At 42.9% G+C, this 22,500-nt stretch overlaps 2 protein-coding genes across 2 annotated transcripts in view; both read left to right on the forward strand.

Annotated features, from left to right (window-relative positions):
- Positions 1-6,887, forward strand: part of cyp46a1.2 (cytochrome P450, family 46, subfamily A, polypeptide 1, tandem duplicate 2) — a gene marked incomplete at both ends in the record, with an annotated part of 11,016 nt that extends 4,129 nt beyond the window's left edge. The window contains 10 exons of the mRNA XM_083642979.1: positions 926-1,064; positions 1,688-1,801; positions 1,900-2,062; positions 2,891-2,953; positions 3,184-3,256; positions 3,330-3,414; positions 4,910-5,020; positions 6,064-6,152; positions 6,506-6,572; positions 6,738-6,887. Coding sequence (XP_083499105.1) covers positions 926-1,064; positions 1,688-1,801; positions 1,900-2,062; positions 2,891-2,953; positions 3,184-3,256; positions 3,330-3,414; positions 4,910-5,020; positions 6,064-6,152; positions 6,506-6,572; positions 6,738-6,887 — 1,054 coding nt within the window. The remainder of the gene's footprint in view (positions 1-925; positions 1,065-1,687; positions 1,802-1,899; positions 2,063-2,890; positions 2,954-3,183; positions 3,257-3,329; positions 3,415-4,909; positions 5,021-6,063; positions 6,153-6,505; positions 6,573-6,737) is intronic.
- A 3,852-nt stretch (positions 6,888-10,739) lies between these two features.
- The window catches only part of ccdc85cb (coiled-coil domain containing 85C, b), a 64,528-nt gene continuing 52,767 nt past the window's right edge, over positions 10,740-22,500 (forward strand). The window contains exons 1-2 of the mRNA XM_083643765.1: positions 10,740-11,543; positions 12,153-12,699. Of these exons, the coding sequence (XP_083499891.1) occupies positions 11,364-11,543; positions 12,153-12,699 (727 nt within the window). The 5' untranslated portion in view covers positions 10,740-11,363. The remainder of the gene's footprint in view (positions 11,544-12,152; positions 12,700-22,500) is intronic.

The raw sequence follows: 22,500 nt of genomic DNA on the forward strand, positions 1-22,500 counted from the left end.
GAGTTTCTGCCTTCTCTCCAATACAATGGAACTGGATGGCACTTGGCTTGTGGTGCTCAAAGTGCCAAAGAAATACATTTGAAAAACTCAACAGCAATGTCTCTTTCCAGAAATCATCACCCCGTTACTCAAGATAATCCACAGACCTCGTTATGAGCAGTTTCATGGAGGAACTATTTTCTTTTGACCGAATTACACCCGCTAGCTGCTAGCTAGATCCTACATGAGACTGCAAAAGAAAATAGTTCCTACATGAAATTGCTCACAACAAAGTCTGTACATTATTTTGAGTAACCGGGTCATCATTTCTGGAAAGAGACAATGCTGTTGAGTTTTTCAAATGTATTTTTTTGGTACTTTGAGCACTACAATCCGAGTGCCATCCAGTTCCATTGTATTCAAGAGAAGGCAGACATCTCTGCGGCCGATATCTCCAAAACTCAGGCATCTATCTCAAAACGGTATAGATGGATGCTGAGAGGAAAAATATGTATTTTGGATTTTAGAGTGAGCTGTCCATTTAACTTGCTTTTTTAGCCGCTAACGTTAGCTAGCTAATTGTTAGCAAAAATAGGCTAGGCTACTTCACTTCAGCGTTCCTATGGTTCCTATTGGCGGTGCGAATGCAATCAGAAAAAAGCACTTGCATGTATGTTGTTCTCGGTGAACCTCCCCTGTGGGCAGTTCCTGTCAGGGAGTCCCCACAACTGTTTGTTCCAAAAGCGCCTATAGACTGTGTTGCATAGTTGATTTCTCTACTGTTGGCAAAATGTGATATTGTAAGTTGCTTTGGATAAAAACGTCTGCTAAATGACGTAATATAATGTAATCTACTTTTTCCAGAAGCAACATTGTCCGACTGTAACATTTGTGTGGAGGTTGACATCCTGGCTGTGCTTTACACTCTCTGTGACATCACTTCCAGGTACCTGAGAGGTCTGATGGGCACCTTCGATGACAGGGCAGAGAGACTGATGGATCAAATGACGGAAATTGCCGATCGCAAAGAAGAGGCCAACATGCTTGAACTAATCAACTGTGTTACAATGGATGTTATTGCCAAGGTATAGAGTACCGCTGGGATGATGTATTTTTGTAGGCTTACCCAGAAATCGCTGCCATGTTGGTTCGTAAGCAGGAAAGCCTATGGAATTTTTGCATGGGGATTTCGGTTAAATGCATGAAATAAGGTCTGTGGTTAACAAAAGTTTATGGGACTGGAAATGTGTGTTCATCAGGATAATCTTCACAAATGAGGAGCACTTTTTTTTTCTTCGCGTTTTTTGAAAATTGTTTAAAGAAATGCATTTACGCGTCATCCCCATTCTAGAATCCCATAGCCTTTTCCCCTTACGAGCCAACATAGCGGCGATTTGCTACTCCCGACTCATTCCTACGGTACTCTATTGTGCCTGGTTCTGTTCTTTCTTTTTCTGCTATTAGTGAATATGAAGAGAGTACCGGACTCATCTTTAGTCAGATTTTCTTGAGTCCAGTGTCTAAAACTGCTCAACTATCTTAACCGATCTACTTTAGTCAGTACAGAAGCTATCTGCAGTATGTAAAGAAATGTACTAGCTTATTTTAGGACTCATAACAATATCACCAACAAATATTTCTGTGAACCAAATTTGCTAATATCTCTAGATACATGTAGTGTCTCTTTTGTTTCCTTGGCAACATGCAGGTTGCTTTTGGAGTGGATTTAGATCTGCTGAAGAATAAGGACTTTCCTTTCCCTAAAGCCATCGAGACGTGTCTGAAAGGGATGGTTTACCATGTCAGAGACATCCTTTTTGAGGTGCATTTTTTGAGTTCACTTTATGCTTGTATGAGGTTTGGATGGTGGTGATAGTCATCTTGTAAGGTGTGTGAGATCTTAACTTCTGGCATTTACAGTTCAACCCAAAGAACAGGACGTTCGTCAACGAAGTGAGGCAGGCGTGCCAGCTGCTGCGCTCAACGGGCGCTAAGTGGATCCACAGCAGAAAGACTGCCATCCAAAATGGCGAGGAGGTTCCCAAGGACATCCTCACGCAAATCATCAAAGCTGCTGGCAAAGGTTGTGGCCCCTCTTCTTCAGATTAGATTAGATTGGATGAAACTATAATGATCCCGATGGGGAAACTGTGTCACTGCAGCAGCAAGAACGGAACAAATAATGACTATTGAAAACAATGCAATGAATAATAACAAGAGAAGACAATAAACAAGCGCGGATTCGCAATAGCTGCAACCACATTATGCGAATTTCCGAAATGCACGATGGTAGGGGCAGCCCACCTTACTCTGCTTATGCCACCCTGCGTTTCGAAATTTGCCCCTGACCGCCTGCCTCAATTGGCATGAACACACACACACACACACACACACACACACACACACACACACACACACACACACACACACACACTTGACCTCTGACCTCCATGCCAAATTTCAGCCTCCTAGGGCGAAAACTGTGCCCGCTAAAGGGTGGTGAACTTTTTGTCAACCGACTGATCGACCAACAGAGTGACTTATAGAGCTGCTGGTCGCAGCTAAAAATATATAAATTAAGGTACAGCATCTTCAACAACATATTTTCAGGTTATCAAAGGTTTTGCAGTTTACAGAACCACAGTGTACAGGATAGGTATATGCAACGTATGCAAAATGTGCATCATTGGTTAGTGATTATTGCTTTACAGAGAGCATATGCTATTTTGCCCTGCTAGCTGTTCACACAAACAGGATAAATGAGATAGGTTTCATACATTCATAAGCAGTTGGCGCCTTTCTTTCCTAAGTAGATATTTTTAGGTTAAACCCCATAGGTTTACAATATATTATAATACGATTGAGGTCAATATTAGTGCACCTGTTTCAACATTTTCTTTTTAAATTCCAGAAAGCATGGATCAAGAAGATGAAGAGTTGATGTTGGACAACTTTGTGACATTCTTCATTGCGGGTGAGGCTCTATTGTCAGTGTGTGAGAAAGATGCAAAATAAGCTTGGTGAGGAAAGTACTGTACAGTGGAGACGTGAACAATGGTAAGCTCAAGTTTTTAGTTTAGGCTCAAAACATTTGGGAACAAAGAACCAAAGTTCTCCTTCTTAGCTTCTTTATCCTTTGTTATTTGCTATATTTGTATCAACTGATCAACTGTGTATTAACAGTTACCATTTGTAACTTTTTAGGGCAAGAAACTACAGCTAATCAACTTGCTTTTTGCATCATGGAACTGGGAAGACATCCTGAAATACTGGAAAAGTAAGAATACATTAATTCATTTGATATTGCAGATACTGTAAAAAGAAATCCTCAATTGTGTTATCTTTCATAGAGTGAAGAAAGAGGTGGATGATGTCATTGGCATGAAGCAGGAGATAAGCTATGATGATCTGGGGAAACTGATCTATCTCACACAGGTACATATCATGAAGTTAGCAAAATTACGGTTTTATTTCATAATATTCGTTTTGGTAACTCACTTTACGGGAACACATTTCAGGCATGACCTACAGAATAAAATCATGATAATAAGATCATTAATATCAGAGCTGGCATTGTGAATAATATTGGTAACCCAATCAGTGAAACTGTTAACAACTCTCCCCCCGAGAGTTGTTAACAGTTTCACACAGTTTCAGTATTTTGCAGAATGACATTACATTTCCCCCAAATGTAATGTCATTCTACAAAATTAGTGAAACGGAACTCCGTAAAACCATTTTGCAGATGAAGTCATCCACCTGCTCCCTGGATGCAATTCCTACTGCTTTTTTTAAAGAGGTCTTAGATAGTCTGGTTGATGATGTATTAAATATTGTAAATTGTTCTTTAGAATAAGCTATTTTTCCCGATTTACTTAAAACAGCTACAGTCAAGCCCTTACTGAAGAAGAATAAACTTGATCCACCACTGCTGAATAATTATAGACCTATCTCTATTCCGGGTATTCCGGCTATATTATCTAGTCCGGGTTTAGAAAAGGACACAGCACTGAAACAGCACTTGTAAAAGTAGTTAATGATCTCAGAATGAGCTCTGATAATAAAAATGTTTCCATCCTCTCTCACTCATTTATATGACCGCTGCTTTTGATACAGTCACAATATTCTTCTAGCCCGCCTTGAGAATTGGATTGGCCTTTCAGGCACTGCCCTATCGTGTTTTTATACTTAATCTTACCGGCAGAAGCTATTTTGTCAGTCTTGGTGACCATGACTCGGACAGACATATCTTTTCCAGTATTCCGCAGGGTCCCATTCTTGGCCCGTTATTGCTCTGTCTCAAATGTCTCAAGTCCAAGAAGTGGTGCGCTCAACTCAGTAGCCTACTAAATACTTTGGGTGCTGGCCCAACAAAACATGAAAAGTCTAATGGAACTGGCAGCACTCACAGGTTAAGTTTCAAAAGGATTTTAATCCGCACAGCAGCAGTACAGTACATACAGACGCGTTACACTGAGGAAAGCCACAGGCTGAAACGTGTCTGTCTCAAATGTGTCAAGCCTGTCAGGTGCCTGCACGTGGATCCACTAGTCTTCTACCTAACACTGTTCTTCTACCTAACTAACAGCCCTTCTTGCCTGGGTGGATGAAAGAATGGCTTATCAAGATGAGCTCTCACTCCAGAGTGCTCGCCTATATAGGGGGTACCACCCCCTGGTGAGGAGGCAAAGGGATTTGCCTTCACCAACCAATCAAGATTGGCGTAGTGATATCGGGTCTCTGTAGGTCATGCCTGGAATGCGTTCCCATAAAGTGAGTTACCTCACTCATATTAATCATAAAACCAAGGTTATATACAGTATAGCTTAAGTTTGGCTCTTATTTTGGCTGAAGCATGCAATCAGAGTAACTGAAAGTGTCTGAAGCAATAACTGACCCACCCCCACCCCCTTCCCCCCACCTCCTTCAGGTGCTAAAAGAGACTCTGAGGATGTACCCCCCAGCTCCGGGAACATCTCGTCACGTGCAGAAAGACATGATCATCGATGGCATCCCCATACCTGGAGGAGTCACCTGTATGGTGAGTCATTACACGTTTAGCCTCTCAAGCCAGACTGTCTCTTCTACATTCTTCCAATGCACCAGAGAGACAGTCTGGACGTCACGCCCACAGAGACTGGTCAAAGAAAGTTGAGGAAGAGACGCTTCAGAGGAAGTTTGAACTGATGCAGGTGATTGGAGAAATACGAGCGGATGTCCCGGTTAAAGGCGGGGCATCCGGGACATCCCCGCTATCATTGCTCATTATTTTCCATGCGTTTCCCTTTCCGTTTTAGCCCACTTTCTCCTCTACGAAGTACAGACGGGTAGGCGGAAGCATGTGAAAATTGCGGGAGCCAACGCGTCTAAGAGACTATTGTATTACACGTTTAACGTGTTTGTTCCCTCTAAATAGTACAGGCATTTTACCTAGAAATGTGGTTCAACCTCACACAAATTGCAGCAGAAACTCTTTCAACTGTTTTAGTCTCGGGAATATGTAATTTATAACATGAAAATTCCTAAGAAATCCAAGGGGTGGAAATTATTGAAAATCACATGAATATGATCCTAACAAAACAGACACTACTAATAGGGTAAACTTTTCAATTTATAGATATCACCATGAAACATCCCCAGTTGATTACTTACATTAAGACAATTATTCTTTGTATTACAGGTTTTCTGAAATTGTATGTTTAATTATGCAAATGATTCATAAATATGCGCTAATTTGCATACATTTCCAGAACAGAAATCAGTTTAAAGTGTTTCTGTGCAATTTATGTGAGGTCACATTGTATATTTCATGTACTAAAAGCAGCATTTTCTTTAACTGTGGGTTGGAATTGTTTATTCTTCCTAAACCATTTTTCTCCAAAAGTAAATCAATCAGTAAAACCGGTTGATTTTCACATTGTTGTATATAATGTGCATATTTAATATTTTCCAATGCATTTTCATTGGTTTGGTTTGTACGATTTGGATGATGATGATGATGATGATGATGGTGATTATACAGGCAACAATATGAATTTAACTGATATCTAAATTAAACATACAATGATTTGCCCTGAAATTCAGTTTGACTCCTATGTGGCTGGGAGAATGGAGAAATTCTTCAAGGACCCACTGACATTTGATCCAGACAGATTTCACCCTGATTCTCCCAAGTAAGTACAGTAGCACACAATGAATTTCACATGATGAACAAAACAGATTATTACTGTATATTTGTTTGTTTGTTTGTTTGTTTGTTTGTTTGTGTGTGTGTGTGTGTGTGTGTGTGTGTGTGTGTGTGTTTGTGTGTGAAATATATAACTGTATTACATGTTTTCCTTATGTTGCATTGCAATTTACTACTAAACTAAATTAAACTCCAAGCAACACAAAGTAATCACCTGTGCCTTAATACAATATGGATTGGATGTGTTTTAATTCTTCACAAATTGTTAGAACATGGATCATTGAACACAATATCACAAAATGTACTTAGTTTGAAGTTGTCTCTTAATTGTTTTACAAGGCCTTATTACTGCTACTACCCCTTTGCCCTGGGACCGCGTGCATGCCTGGGCCAGAACTTTGCTCAGGTGGGTGGCACACACACACACACACACACACACACACACACACACACACACACACACACACACACACACACACACACACACACACACACACACACACACACACACACACACACACACACACACACACACACACACAAACTGAGCAGCTTGATGGTGTGATTTCAGATGGAGGCTAAGGTGGTGATGGCGAAGCTGTTGCAGAGGTTTGACTTCAGCCTGATCCCGGGGCAGTCCTTTGACATCCTGGACACCGGCACACTCAGGCCCAAGAGTGGAGTGGTGTGCTCCATCAAACACAGAAACTACAGGAAATAAATGGCAACTCTAGCTGTTTTTCAATGTTGTTCCTTCCTTGGCAGGACAGGTCCTTCCTAGTGACGTCCTACAGAGGGCAGGCAAGAGTCCTTCCTCACATTCGAAGAGCAAACATTTTGGAACAGGCTAGTGACTGAGTGTGCGTGATTGCGTCATGGTCCCGATGTCACCTCCGCGCGAAAACACAACAAAGGAAGTTGACAGAGCTAGCTAGCTTGTTAGCTAGCAGGCCAGCTAACAAATTTAGCCTTGACAGCTCAGTTAGCCAAATGTTACTGAATTTTCTAGCTAATTAAAACAATTTGGCATTAAAATGTTGGCACGCTAAAGTGATAACAATTTACGGTGCTCGCCATTTTTAAGACCTGGCTATTGCAAAATGAATTGTGGGTACTTTATATGTGCTGAGGATACACATATGCATCCTCAAAATGTACTCTGCTGAGGACGCAGTCCTTTGTAGAATTTGAAGATTGGAACAGTACTTTGACGGTCTTCGATGATGTAGTATCCTTGAAATTCATCCATTTGAGGATCCTTCCTTGATATTGAGAAACAGCTACTATAACAATATAGAGGTTCTACAAAAATACACAAATGACAATTTCAGGATGGAACATGTTTTGTTGAATCAATAGTAGAATGTATGGGGGAAAAGTACCGGCAGGGGTGCTCAATAGGTAGAACGTGATCTACCGAAATCCGAAATGTTTTTTTTTTAATGCATAAACTAAATCCCGCTCATGTATAGCTAACTCAGTATCTGCACTATTTAACATGATACGTTATAACATTATTAATTAATGTTAAATAAATAATATAATACTGTTAAAATGGGCTAAATATGTACTTGGGGTGGGGGGACAAGCGGAAAGAAGTAGTTTTTTGTTTTGTTTTAAGTAGCTCACATCCTAAAAAAGTTTGGGCACGCCTTGATTACAGCTTTATGGGGGGTGCAACAACAGTATGTGTTGCTGAAGCAATGAAATAATGAATGCAGAATATTTGTGAGATTAAGTATAGGCTGCTCTGATTTAAAAAAAAAGATTACTTGAGAAAACTGCAGGATTCAGTTCTGGGCCCCATTTTATTCTTCATTTACAAGCTTTCACTTGGACATTATCCAACATAGTATAAATCAATAAATGTTCATTATAATGGTGAAAAAACACATATATCTGCCTGTAAAACTGAATAACTGTGTAGCCACTTTCTAAACTGTCTATGCCCCAGAATGTTTTATAGCTAAAATAAGCCATAATTAGTCATCTGTGGCCCATCCAACTCAATTAAATTAATTTGCCATGAATTAGACACTCTGGGGCATATCTTCTGTATTGTGCTGCAGCAGTGACCCTAGGGCAATTAACGCCAGACTTTGGCACATTTGGAGGCGTGTCCAAATCTTTTCCTAATTTGACAGTGCATATTTCCCACCTTGCACCCCGTGCAAAGCTTGAATGTGCCGGGTTAAGTAGTAGAATTATTCACAGGCGTCATTGGGGCGCAAGATCTATACAACCAATCAGATTCCCCTCTCTCATTCCCTCTGATGCTGTTTGCACGATTCCATAGATAGGAGGATGACAGCGGCCTGGTATTTGCATAATTGGACATTTCCCAAAACATCTAACAGCGCTCATCATAGATATATACCAATAACACACTTAAAAACATTTAGAAATCGTTAAGCGCTCAGTCTCACTCAGTATACGAATTACATTCTACACAACACATAATTTCCTACTCAGATGTTTGCATGACTAATTGGAAATATGTCACTTTGTTTATTTGTCAAGATGCAGTTGTTTCCACTCCGCCATGCAACCCAATTCCTACAGTATCTTGCTGCATGAGCACACAGCCTCAAATTAGCGCGTGCGTGGGTTGAAACTAAGATAGCAAATGACAGCCAGGGCAGATGCTAATGCTAACGTAATTTACCCCACCTTTGCTCAGGCGGACGATAGGCCCCTTGGTCTATGAATTAGGCCCTCTGTCTTCCAATGTAAGGCCAGTAGCAATAAACCTAGGTGTGATTTGTGATACTACATGTAATTTGAGCTTCAATGAGCAGATTAAGAGAGTTTTTCAATCTTGTTTCTTTTAATGTTGGTTTCATGTTTTTGTCTTTTTTTGTTTAGATTCGTGCAAATCTGTATTCCTGCCTCAGTCAAAAGGCTCATTGTTGATTTGCTTCTTTTCCTTGTCATTTAAATCTGCTTTGTGTGTGTGTGTGTGTGTGTGTGTGTGTGTGTGTGTGTGTGTGATAATTTTGCCCACATTATAATAGGTTTAACAATGTGTCTATTATAGAAAGTGGTGGTCTTCTCTGTCTATTGAAGAACAGCCTGAATAGAAAATACTGAATATCCTCTTATATACATTTGCAGCCTTGTAATTCACTCAAGGTAATTTTACACTATGCTGCATTCTTGTGCCGCTTCATTTCATTAATTTATTTGTGTAGGGACAGATACACATAACATTTACCAAAACATCTGATGTCCTGTACCACAGCATTTCACAGAATCATCCCAATTTATGTTATTAAAAGCACCTGTTAAAAGCAAAGTACTGTAAGATACAATAAAATAAATACAATAAACATAACAATGATGTAATAGACTCATACAATTCATTCAATTCAATCAAACTGTTAAAAGCAAAGTACAGTAAGATACAGTAAAACAAATACAATAAACAATGATGTCATAGACCCGTAAAATTGGTTAATCAAACAGTCGGTCCATCATAACATAACACTCATACATTGGAGCGTTTGTAATTACTCTTCAGGAACTGCTTTAGAATGGTTTTGAAATGCTCCCAGCTATGTTCAAAGAATATCATAGTACCTATCAATCTATTTGTGTCACACAATCTACTGCAGTGTGCTGGCTGGGCCTGGCTATCCATATTCAAAGTCGGATCCAAAATGTTTTTGATTTGTAAATACATTACAACTGGAGATTTATCAACCCTTGATATTAAACATGATTATAAACGGATGTGAAGCACTTATGGGCTTGTATCTACAATTTTAGTTTATGGCGATGCAGACAGACTTTCAGAAGGCCTATGTGTGTTTGATAGATCTGCTTTGGGAGTTTTTCATTGGTCATTACAAAATGTAACCGCAAGGTGGCGCTGTGACGTAATAAATCTCAAACGCACCTGTTAAGCTTTCTCTCTGACTTCTGAAAGATATCTTTGGTTCAGCGGTCTATTAAAACACTCAAAGACGTGTTTTTTTTTATTTTCGCCTCTGTTTCCATGCATTGTGTTTATTTTATATTTTGTAAAAAAGAAAAGAAAAAAAAGTTTGTTTATTGAGTACTCACTAAATCAGGCCAAAAGATTTGTAATGCTTTGCATAATATGAGAAGGGCTGTAGAACTAACCTATATTTAGCCTACTAGTTAATTTAATTATGAAAAAGCCTGCACAATATTGATAACAGTAGCATAACAACAATATTTTGAGCTAATTAAATATTATTTTCTCATACTATATAATACTTAATATAGTGGGTAGCCTGCCATATGCCTCATATGTAACGTTAAACATATTAATAAAAAAAACACTTTTTGTTTTGTATTATCATTACTTTGTTTAGATTTATTTGTTTTCTTTTATTGAACTTTACTTTATCAACTACAGTATTGCTGTTCCTTTAAGGGGGCCGAGCCTGGGCTTCATGTACCTGCTGCCCATGTCTTGATTGGCCGTCTTGGCCGAAATCCTCTTGAATGATTTCAAACCCGAGTATTTGGACAAGACGGTACGGGGGAGGAGGGGAGGAGAGGAGAGGGGGAGGCCAGCCCAGCACCACACCATCTCTGGAAAGAAAGAGGCTTATCCGAGGAGCGCTGTTGATCCCGAGAGCACCGCCTGTACTGCCCCGTAGAGAAGTGGCGTTTAAAGGTGTAGCGTTTATACGAATCTCCGTCGATTGAGCGTAGTTTTGGATATAGTCTATTTTCAATCGTGTTTCCTTTTGACTCATTTGACTGGAGCGATAGTGTGCGAGGACAGCAGCGCACATTGCGATGGGACTGTGTTGACAGGACTCTGCGCCGGGGGACCATGACCTGATTGGAAATCACCGGTGATCGATTGGTAATCGTAATGTTGTTATTGTCGGAATGGGAGTAGAGCACTTATTTGCGAAATTCATGAGGGATTTCCCCCACCTTTTCTTTTTGAAAGATTAGTGAGAGCTCCAATTCAGTCCCATGCACGGGTTGCTTGCTATCATAGACAGGTTGCCATAGCATCGCATTAATATTTTCCTTTTCATTAGCCTCTATCGGCCTATTCTCGAGGGGGAGGGGGGGTACTTATTTTAATATTTTGGACCATGTATTCATATTTTAATACAATTCCCCAATTGAGGCTTGGTTAAATGAGTCTTGCTAGTTAATTACCACCCGCCGTTTTCAACGAACTGAGAGCAGCACAGCCAGGATAGTCATGGCTAAAAACCCATCGGAGGGACCCGCGGATGAGCTGCTGAGCCAGATGTCGGACGACGAGCTTCTGCGCTGCAGCAAAGAGGAGCTGGTCCGGAGGATGAGGAGGGTGGACGCAGAGAGGATGACCCTGATGATGGAGCATGGCAACATGATGAAGGACATCAACCGGCGGCTGCAGGTGCACACTGTTGTTGGGAGGGTGACTTTTTAAAACGTATTCCACTACAGATGAATGAATGCCCTAAAGTGTAATTTTGTAAGATTACTCAAGTTAAGTAACGTATTCGAAATACTTTGGATTACTTTTGGAATACTTCAAAATCGTCCTGCTGAGCCCATTTGTCTGGGTCACTCTGGATGTAGGCTAATTAACACTTGCTGATGACATGGATAGATTATATGGTCTATGGGCCAACCGGGCACAGGCCCAGGGGCCCCTGATCTAGAGCCTGATACATGATGACTTTACATTTACTGCCCTGCACTTATAGCTACATTTCTTTCTCATTCATTTATTTACCAAAGCCCCCAAAATGCCCCTATAATAATCTAGATATTTGTTTTCAAGGTGTCAACATGGCTCTGTCACAAAAACAAAACAAAACAAAGTAATCCCTTAAAGTAATCTATTTCTAAAGACTAACTGTATTCAGAATACCATCAATTTAAACTGTAACTGTAATGGAATACAGTTACTCATATTTTGCATTGTATTGTATTGTATTGTGTTTTGTATTGTATTGTATACTATATTCTACATGTATTCCGTTACTCCCCAACCCTGCAGGTGCACCTACACGAGATCCGCAGCCTGAAGGAGATCAACCAGAAGCTGCAGGACGACAACCACGAGCTGCGGGAGCTGTGCTGCTTCCTGGACGATGACCGGCAGAAGGGCAAGAAGCTGTCCCGCGAGTGGCAGCGCTTCGGCCGCTACACGGCCAGCGCCCTGTGGAAGGAGGTGGGCACCTACATGATGAAGCTGAAGGAGCTGGAGGCCAACCAGGAGAGCGTGACGCGGGAGAACTCTGAGCTGAAGGAGATCATCCTCATGCTGGACGAGGAGAGGAACGGCGCTGGCTCCCGGAGCTCCATAGACAGTCAGTCCAGTTTGACCAACCTGAACGGGGGCACCGGCACGGTCAGGGACGTCGGGGACGGGAGCAGTACGTCCAGCGCCGGCAGCGCCGGTAGCCCCGACCACCACAACCACAGCCACAGCCACGTACACAAGCCCGGCTCAGAGAACGCTAAGCTGGGCACCACCATGAGGAGGTCCATGGATGACCTGTCAGCGCCGCACCATCACAGGAGCACCCCCAATGGACTTCATGGTGAGTTCACACACACACACACACACACACACACACACACACACACACACACACACACACACACACACACCCACACACACACACACTACGCCTGGTCACACACCAAGGCCCAAGGCTATCACATAAGTAGGGCCTACCTGTAGACTCAGACAGGCAAACACTCACGTCCCAGAGCCCCAGTATCACCTATCAAGTCAGATGTGGCTCCTATTCAGATTCCCAAGTTCCATATTGGTAGATTTGCTTACCTGTGGGATGCTGGTATCTATTGTAGTTGCATCAAACACTTAGGCTACAGCTAGCGTCCTGTTGCATTTAGAAATGATAAAGGGGCACCTCACTGGAAAACAAAACTGATTTATTAGGCACATGATCTCACCCATATGTGAAAACTGTAAACAGTTTTGCAGAAATTCATTTACTTTGACAGTTATTGAGAGTTGATTTGAGTTAAGTTGACGCCAGTGATGTCATCAGAAGACTTGTAATTAATACAACCCAATGATTCAGTGCCTTCCGATGACATCACTGGCATCAACTTAACTCAAATCAACTCTCAGTAACTGTCAAACTCAATGAATGCCTGCAAAAACTGTTTACAGTTTACGGATACTATACTGTATGTGTGAGATCATGTGAAAAATAATAAATCTGCATTGTTTTTCGGTGAAGTTCCCCCTTTAACTACTGAGTTCTCAGCAACTTAAAATCTGAACGTTTCACACCATGTTTCTTCCCTTTTGATGAAAGCGTCACTCAGACCAGTGCTTTTGCATGGGCCTTGTGGTTTGACTTTTGGGACCCTATGTCGCTCTCATGGTCTGAGCAGCACTAAATGGATCAGATGCCCAGATCTGATCAGATCCCCCCCTGTGGAGGCTTCATATGAAGTGATAAATAATTGCCACTATGTTTCCATGTTTGTCAAGCTGTCTGACCACAGACCGCACATATCTGTTACCTGTCATACGTCTGTCTGCGTGTTCCTCTTCTTATTTTGTCGTGTCATATGCCACATGGCGTGCGATTTCAATCACAACAACATATGCTGATCAAAATCACTGTGGGGGATTATCATGAGGTCTTAGCCTAACCTCGCCAGCAAGTGTTGATTGGGATGCTTATGACACACACACACACACACACACACACACACACACACACCCACAGCATCCTTAAGTAGCCTTTTCAGTCCCACGCTACCCCATCATCTGGATCTGCTCTGATTTAGGTCACTGCTCTCGCGGTCTTCAAGCAAGAGGACTTATCTTAATTGCTTTTAGAGGGGCTCGAGCAAATTGATTTTTGGACTCGTCCGGTGATTATCGTTGTCGTCGTTGGCTGTGTGGAGGAGCACTCGGGTGTGCTTTACGGGCTGTTTGAAATGCACGGCACGGGACCAGAAATCAATGTCCCCGTTGGAGGAGCTAAATACCCAGCCGAAAGCTGCGAGGGGGGGGATGAAAATGGCGTAATGGAACAGGAGGACGCGCTAAGCCTGGTTTAGCTGGCACATGGGCCGATAACTCGCCATGATCTGTTTGGCTAAGACCCAATCAATTCTGTTTCATGCTGTTGGGGAGAGAGAGATAGATAGAGAGAGAGAGAGAAATCTCTCGTCGGGTCGGTTTTTCAGCCGTGTTTACGTGGACGATGTGACAGCAGCAGTCTCAGCATGGAGATGGTGTTCATCCTAAGGAGATGACTTCCTAGGTCAGAGGTCATAGGTCATGTGTTTTCCATTAGACATTCCTGGAATCGTGCGCCGTTAAAACCCTCAAGTACGACTACAATAGGGCGGAAGCATGAGGGAGAGCTGAGGGAGGCCTTAATCCGGGAAAGACGCACACGCGCACATGCCCACACAACACACACACACACACACACACACACACACACACACACACACACACACACACACACACACACACATACACACACACACACACACACACACACACACACACACACACACACACACACACACACACACACTGTTTTGGGCAGTGTTTCAGTGTTGTTACATAACAGCAATATTGTGTCAGTAGCGGCCTTGCACCTCTCTAAGCCGCTGTTTCGCTAGATGTGTTGTGTGACATTGTGTGCCCCTGAAGCTCTTGCTCTCTGTGTTCATCATCGTCGATGACCCCCCCCTCCTCCCCCCCTCCCCACACACACACACACACACACACACACACACACACACACCTGGTATCGGAAAGACCCCAATCACCTGAGAGCGGGTTCGTCGTTAAGACCTATGCATTGGGGATGAGACTGATGCGATCTTGTCACAAACAAACAATGAGCATTGCAGAAGTAAAACAACGACAACAACAGTATATATGTGTAGAACTATTTTTGTATTCTTCTTGACAAAGTAACTGTTGTAAAATAATTAAAGATGGCAATCAAAAATTAGAAAACGCCACAGTAATCCGATGATCTTAAATCTACTATTACACAAGTTGGATTAGCTGTGAACTATTACAACAGTAACCGTACCAAGCACTCAAATCTAACTAATCGCTCACTGAATCGTTTTCAAAAAACGGCATGTTACTCGCTCGCTGGCCCATGGCTAGTATTCTAACAGGACTGAGTCGGACTAGTGCAGCAGCTCAGATGTGGTCCGTTCTTCCATCTGATCAGAAGAGGGTCTGGCTGAGATGTGTGATGTGAGTGGAGTGACCATGTACTATCTTGTGAGGTCAGGTTTAGCCAGAGCCTTTGCCGTGGTGTGAGGTCTACTACAGAGTGGCCCGTGGTCCCCTCGGGGATTTAGCAGACAAGCTCCAGGATTGCCGCTCAAGTGCTAAATGAACAGCATCTGTCTGGGTGCCGGAGACAGAGAGAGGTGGTGGAGGAGAGGAGGAGGAAATGAGTTTGGTACCCTTAAGAGTAAACGCAACCACTTGTTTGAGCTGGAGCGGTGACTTCCATTTCCTATCAACCTTTCAGTCAAATATTACACTCTCCCCCCCCCCCCCCAGCTTTTTTGACCAATAGGCATCCGCCGTTTCTAGAAAGGTCCCGCGCTCTTTTGAGGCAAAGAGAGGCACAGGGAGAGGGGTGCATGACAGAGAGCTGAACAAAGAGCCCTGAAAAGGGGGCTTGGTAGTGTTGGGGGAGTGGCTGGATGCTGGTAGGGGGTTGGCTGGGAACCTTTCGGTGGTGGGAGGGGTGGGGGCTGTTGGTCGGGCATATTGGGTTCAGAGGAGGTTGGGACTTGGAGACGTCCCGCTGCGTCTGCTTAATTGAATTTCTCGTGCGTTGACACTGCAGAGAGAACACCCCCCCCCCCCCCCCCCCACACACACACACACACAAACACACGAACACACACACACACACACACACACACACACACACACACACACACACACACACACACACACACACACACACACACACACACGCACACCCCTTTTCCTTTGGGGATACAAGCTGTCTGTGTCCATGTTGACTTGCACAGTGTGTGTATGTGTGCACTATAATGTGTGTATGAACTTAGCGTGTGAGGCTAGCAAGGGACTCTGTTCTGAATGAGAGAGAGAGAGAGACGGAACAGTAGGCCGGGGCTAGATTGAGTGCTGCTGTGTTTCCCTAAGCTACGTTAGTGACTTTCTATTTTCAGACATCTCAGCGTCTGCGTTCACTTTTGGTGGTCTGGAACCCAATTCCAGTCAAAGACCTTCTGAAATCTGATGCTGTCCCAGAGAGCTTGCATTATAGGCTTCCCATAGTGCCACACAGAAACAGGTTGGTGGTGCAGCAGAGTATATCAGTATATCGGGGGAGGATACAAAGTATCAATTGATCATTTTGGATAAAGAAAATATAGATAGATATAGCATTTGTAGCCTCTTTCTAGCTGCGAGTGCTAAAAAATGTGTTGTTTACGCTACTTCTACTGTAAGAGGAATTGAATGAATGATACAAGCAAACGCTTGTATTTAAACCGCAGTGAAAACAAAGCCAGAGAGGTAGAAAAGAAAAGAAAATGAAAAAAGTGGCTAGCTAGCACAGTGCTGGTTTGAGGCTGGACAGATGATAAGATAAAGATCCTCTCTCTGGTAACGCCTGTTGACCTTAAGCAGACCTCACACATTCCCCTGGTCTTTTAGCTGCCAAACGGCCTCAAAGGAACTATAATTCAGCTGTGCAGCTGAAGTGTCTCTCAATAAGAAGCCAGTGCAGCAGGGATCCTCAAAGCTCGTCAGCCTGGGAGTGGGACACAGGAAATAAATTAGACCCAGGTTAACGAGAACATATATCAATACTTTTCCCACTTTGGGACCATTCTGAAGTGGACCACACGGTATAGCATAATCATCTTCACACATCATGCACCGGTGTCTGTTTCTCATGGAGCAGCCCATGCAATAGAAAAAACACTACCAGAAAAAAGTTTGGACACAGATTCTTCATTTTTTTGTTTGTTAAACAAATCCAAACTATCTTATCTCTTAGATTCTTTTAAGTAACCACCCTTTGCCATTTTGCCATAGGCAATCAACATCACAGTTTATATTTCAAACATTTAAGCCTTTAGATCAAAAATGGTTTTAAGATCATGAAAAACTTTTGACTCGTAGTCTTAGTGAATGATCTCAGTGAAATGATGCCCTCTGAGTCTGGGATGAATTAGAATTAGCTCTCCGGCTACTTTTGAACACACAAAATAGGATTTGTCATTTGAGTGATTAAAGTGAAGAATTTGGCTGTGGTCTGTGAACCTGCGTTACCCTGCTGGCCTTGATGATACCATGAAGCTTGTGGCATCATGCAGATCGATGGACACCCGGCTCAATAAAACATTGATTTGAAGTAAGTCGTTTCAGCCCAGCTCAGCTGTGCCGGGGACCATTGCTAATGAAAGAGACAGATCCCAGCACACAAGGGTTAACACCCCCCTTCCCCCCAATACAAGCTGCTGTGTGAATACTATAGAGCAGAGGTTCTCAAATGTTTTTCAGCCAAGGACCCCTTACAAGATAGAAAATATACCGGGGACCCCCTCATTCTGTTTTGTGATTTTGAGCTAAGCTTAATTGTTTCCACGGTAACGTGCTTGACTTTTAATTTGATAGGTTTGTTATTAGAATGTAATCCATGACCCATTTTAGATTTAAAGCATAAACTATTTTCGTTGAACTATGAAGATTTTGCAAAAAAAAATTTTTTTTTTTATTACATTACATTACGTCATTTAGCAGACACTTTTGTTTTGTCAAAAGCGACTTACAATATCACAATTTGTCAACAGTACAGAAAACCACTATGCAACACAATCAATGACAGCCAAGATATTTTGAAAGACTAGCACCATGTAGGAAGTAGTTTGAGAAGGAATAAGTAACATGTAGCATTTTATTTTTTAATTAAATTTTTTTTTTTTTTTTTTTTTTTTTACTTGCAAACTTTTCGCGGACCCCCTGGCAAAGTGCCACGGACCCCTGGGGGTCCGCGGACCCCCATTTGAGAACCACTGCTATAGAGAGCCAAAGTGAACATCACTTCCTGCTTCAGCACTGTACCAGAGAGTTTCATCCGCTATTTATTTTCCCATAGACATTTCGTAAAAATGCTTACAAAAAGAGATTTACTTGTTCAAACCAAACGGTTCAGATATATTTAGAAACTGGAGAGACCACATATTTCACTCGTACCAAAACGTAAAAAAACATTGCGGATTTAAAGAACATATTTTTTCGATGTTTTTTTTTTTTTTTTTAAGTTTTGGTCCAAGTTGAAAATTTGTTCTGTCCTGATTCTAAATATAGCTGAACCGTTTGGTTTGACCAAGTAAAACTATTTTTATAAGCATTTTACGAAACGTCTATGGGAAAATAAAATGGCGGATGAAAATCTCTGGTGCAGTGCTGAAGCAGGAAGTGACGTTCACTTTGGCTCTCTCTATATATGTCTCCATGCATGCACATACATCCACACACCACACGTGTGCCTGCCACAGGCCACTGAGATGTTGAATTGGGCCCAACTCTGTTGAGTGCTGGCTGGGCTGGAGACAGTGGGCCTTCGACACTGATAAATGTGGTGTGGTGGCCCCTCCCTCCCCTAATACTTTTCAGACCTGGTTACCATGGCGCCTGTCAGTCATCCAGCTGCATGTGGCCTCCTCTCGCACACCAGCCAGAGATATATTTGCCATGCTTGGACGAATGAGATTGAAAAGAGCTTTGGCGTAATGTGTTCACTGTGAATTGGATTACTATGATGTGTTGCTTGACATCACAGGAGGCTGACTGTGCTGGCTGTGGCCTGTCTAGATTGGTCCTCCTGAGTGAATAGTGCTGTACTGCCTTCCTGTTCTGTTTAGTCACTCTGTTATATGCAAGTCACCCTATAAACCTATAGGGCTCAAATTAGGCTCACATTAGTCCCAATTAACTCCCCGAGAAGAAGCCATAAAACTGTGTTTAAACTGGGATTTCTAACACCTGGCTATTCTTTGGTGTGTGTGTGTGTGTGTGTGTGTGTGTGTGTGTGTGTGTGTGTGTGTGTGTGTGTGTGTGTGTGTGTGTGTGTGTGTGTGTGTGTGTGTGTGTGTGTGTGTGTGTGTGTGTGTGTGTGTGCGTGTGCGCGTGCGTGTGTGCGTGTGCGCGCGCATGCGCGTGCGTGTGTGTGTGTGAGGTGCCAAAGTGAGTGTAAACTATTCCAACTTATTTACAAGCCTCTCTCTCTCTCTGTTGCTCTCTCGCTCTCTCTCTCTCTCTTGTGTTTCTCTCTCTCTCTGTGTCTCTCTCTCTTTGTCCCTCTCACTCGCTCTCTCTCAGTCTCTCTCTCCCTCTTCTTTTCATCTCCCCTTGGGGAGTGACGTGACCTAAAAGCTCATAGTGAAACTGCAGAACCAGCCCTCCCAGTCGGCCACCAGTTTGTGTTTCATCACTCTGACACCAATTAGTCACCGCCTGGATATTCACATTCATATGGCCAAACATGTTGAACTCATTACTGTGTGACTGAAGCGTTGTCTCGCTCTACCTCAGAGCTGCTTTAGTTACTGTGTGACTGAAGCGTTGTCTCTCTCTACCTCAGAGCTGCTTTAGTTACTGTGTGACTGAAGCATTGTCTCGCTCTACCTCAGAGCTGCTTTAGTTACTGTGTGACTGAAGCGTTGTCTCTCTCTACCTCAGAGCTGCTTTAGTTACTGTGTGACTGAAGCATTGTCTCTCTCTACCTCAGACTCAGAGCTGCTTTAGTTACTGCGTGTCTGAAGATGTCTGTGTGTCTGTTCTACCTCAGAGCCATCAGCTTTAAAGAATTTTAAGCCTTTCCCCAAAGCATTACAGATGTTTCTATGGCTAAAGTAATAAGCCATAGAAGTAGTAGTTCTTTCTCATCAAAGAATATATATGTTCAGCTCTTGAGAATACACTCGTGAATAACGAGACATATTTGGGTCAGTTATTTATGAAAAGGAATCAAACTCCCATTCGTACTTTGTTTAGAGGCGAGCGCTGCAAAGTCTTTATTATAGCTGGTTTTATGTCTTCCAAGAAGCAGACAGGTTTTCAATATCCCCCCTGTAAAACAAACATCCATCAAACAGCCAGCTGGTTCAAGTCAGCCTTGAGTTCCTCTCTGTGTGTGTGTGCGCTGCTTTCACCTTTCAAAGGAAACCAGAGGATCAACAACACAATGGTGTTTTCCCCTCTGCTTTGGTTTCAACTCATTGTGTGGAACGTCTGCAGGGCGTCTAGCAGGAATAGGATGTTTCTCTGGCTGATTTCCTGTTTGTCCACACTCGCATGTAGTGTACGTCTCTCTGTGTCGGCCGAGGTGCTCATTCGAGTTTCTTCAAACCACACCCCAGGTCCCTTCTGTAGTTAGGTAGCCTACAAGGTGCAACAGAGGATATATTACTTTTACTTTTGTTTACTTACACACTTAACGTCTGTTAAAGAGTCCGATTTGTGACTCATTCTGTTTCAGCAAAATGACACTAGTAAACCTGGGGGACACTAGTAGATTTGAGCAGGAGGAGTATATATCGCGATATTTAAATTCTGATACCGCCCAAGCCTACGAGTGCCTTGAAAGAAAGACTGATGATAATCTGTCCTTTTTTTATTCAGATTTTGTTCCTGTTTTTCTGTTCTTTTTGATGGATATATTTGATCTGGTTTCTGCAGTGAACGAGGCGTGTCTGCTATTGTTGGAGAGTTTCCCCGGGGCGTGGCACAGTGTCTCGCTCTCCCAGCACCCTGTTTGCCTGTGTGAGGCCTGGCCAGCTGATAACACAGAGAATGGAGCAGAAACTCTCTCTCTCTCTCACTCACTCACACACACACACACACACACACACACACACACACACAGAGAAAGAGCCAGAGGGGGAACTCTCAGCTGTGTATTGTCGATGTAAAGCCAGCCTGTCAGGACGTCCCATATTCCTGGATAAACAAAAGAGGAAGTGGGTCTCTCTCTCTCTCTCTCTCTCTCTCTGTCTCCCTCTCTCTCTCTCTCTCTCTCTCTCTCTCTCTCTCTCTCTCTCTCTCTCTCTCTCTCTCTCGTGACACAGGCAGAACGGGACTGCATGGGAAGAGGAACAGGAAGGAAGAGCAGGAAGTGTCCACTCTTGTTACTCTTCCAACTTTTTCTTTTCCTGTTTTCCCTTATTTACACACTTGACTTCTTCTCTGCCCCCCCCCCCCCTCTCTCTGTCTCTCTCTCAATCTCTCTCTCTCTCTCTCTCTCTCTCTCACTCTCTCTCTCTCTCTCTCTCTCTCTCTTTCAGTTCCGATGAACCTTCTGTCTGATCCGCAGTCCGTTTATTCCCATCAACTCAGCGCTGATCAGACAGAATGAGGTTATGAGTCTGAGCATGAGTGCAGCACACACAGACACGGACACACTGTAATCCAGTACTAGATGTTTATCTGGAGGTCCAGCATGCTATATTTGTGGTTTGTGTGTGGTCATTACATGCAGTCAAAATGCAGTTATTTCGAGTTTACTGTTTTTTATCTCCAAATGTAGAGGCTGAATTTTCAGTCCAGATTATATAATGTGCTGCATGTAGATGATCATGTCGTACTGTATCAGGGCTGCAACTAACGATTATTTTAATTGTCGATTGTTTTCTGGAGTAATTGATTAGTTGGTCTTTAAAATGTCAGAATGGTGAAAAATGTCGATCAGTGTTTCCCAAAGCCCAAGATGTCTTGTTTTGTCCACAACCCAAAGATATTCAGTTTACTGTCATACAGGAGTAAATAAACCAAAAAATATTCACATTTAAGGAGCTGGAATCAGATCATTTTGACTTTTTTAATTACTCAAACAGATTAATAATCAATGATCAAAATCCATTTGGCGATTAATTTAATAGATGACAAATAATCGATTGATGGATTGCAGCTCTCGTCTTCTACACTGTATAAGTAGAAGATGAGCAGAGATTGGGTAGCGATCTGTTGCTGTGCGTTTTCTGGAAGCTGCTTCTGTCTTGTATCTTGCAGCATTAATGCATATAAATGTGGGTTATCGTATGCAAAAGGATGTGCGCTTCTTGGGAATACTGTGCCAATTTCAGCCATTCCCCCCAGCCAGCCTTCCCTCCCTCTCTCCCTCCCTCCCTCCCTCCCTCCCTCCCTCCCTCCCTCTCTCCCTCCCTCTCTCTCTCTCTCTCTCTCTACACCCGTCTAAACCGATGGCCTTCTTTTCCCATCATTGGGCAGTGGGCTGCTGGAGGGGCTGGGTCGCTGCCGTCGCCTAGGCAACGGCAGCGATGAGTGGGGCGAGTGGCCGGCGCCCCCGCCTGGCCTCAAAGTC

Source organism: Poromitra crassiceps (assembly GCF_964638095.1).
Source record: "Poromitra crassiceps genome assembly, chromosome: 9".
In the NCBI taxonomy this organism is placed as follows: domain Eukaryota; kingdom Metazoa; phylum Chordata; class Actinopteri; order Beryciformes; family Melamphaidae; genus Poromitra; species Poromitra crassiceps.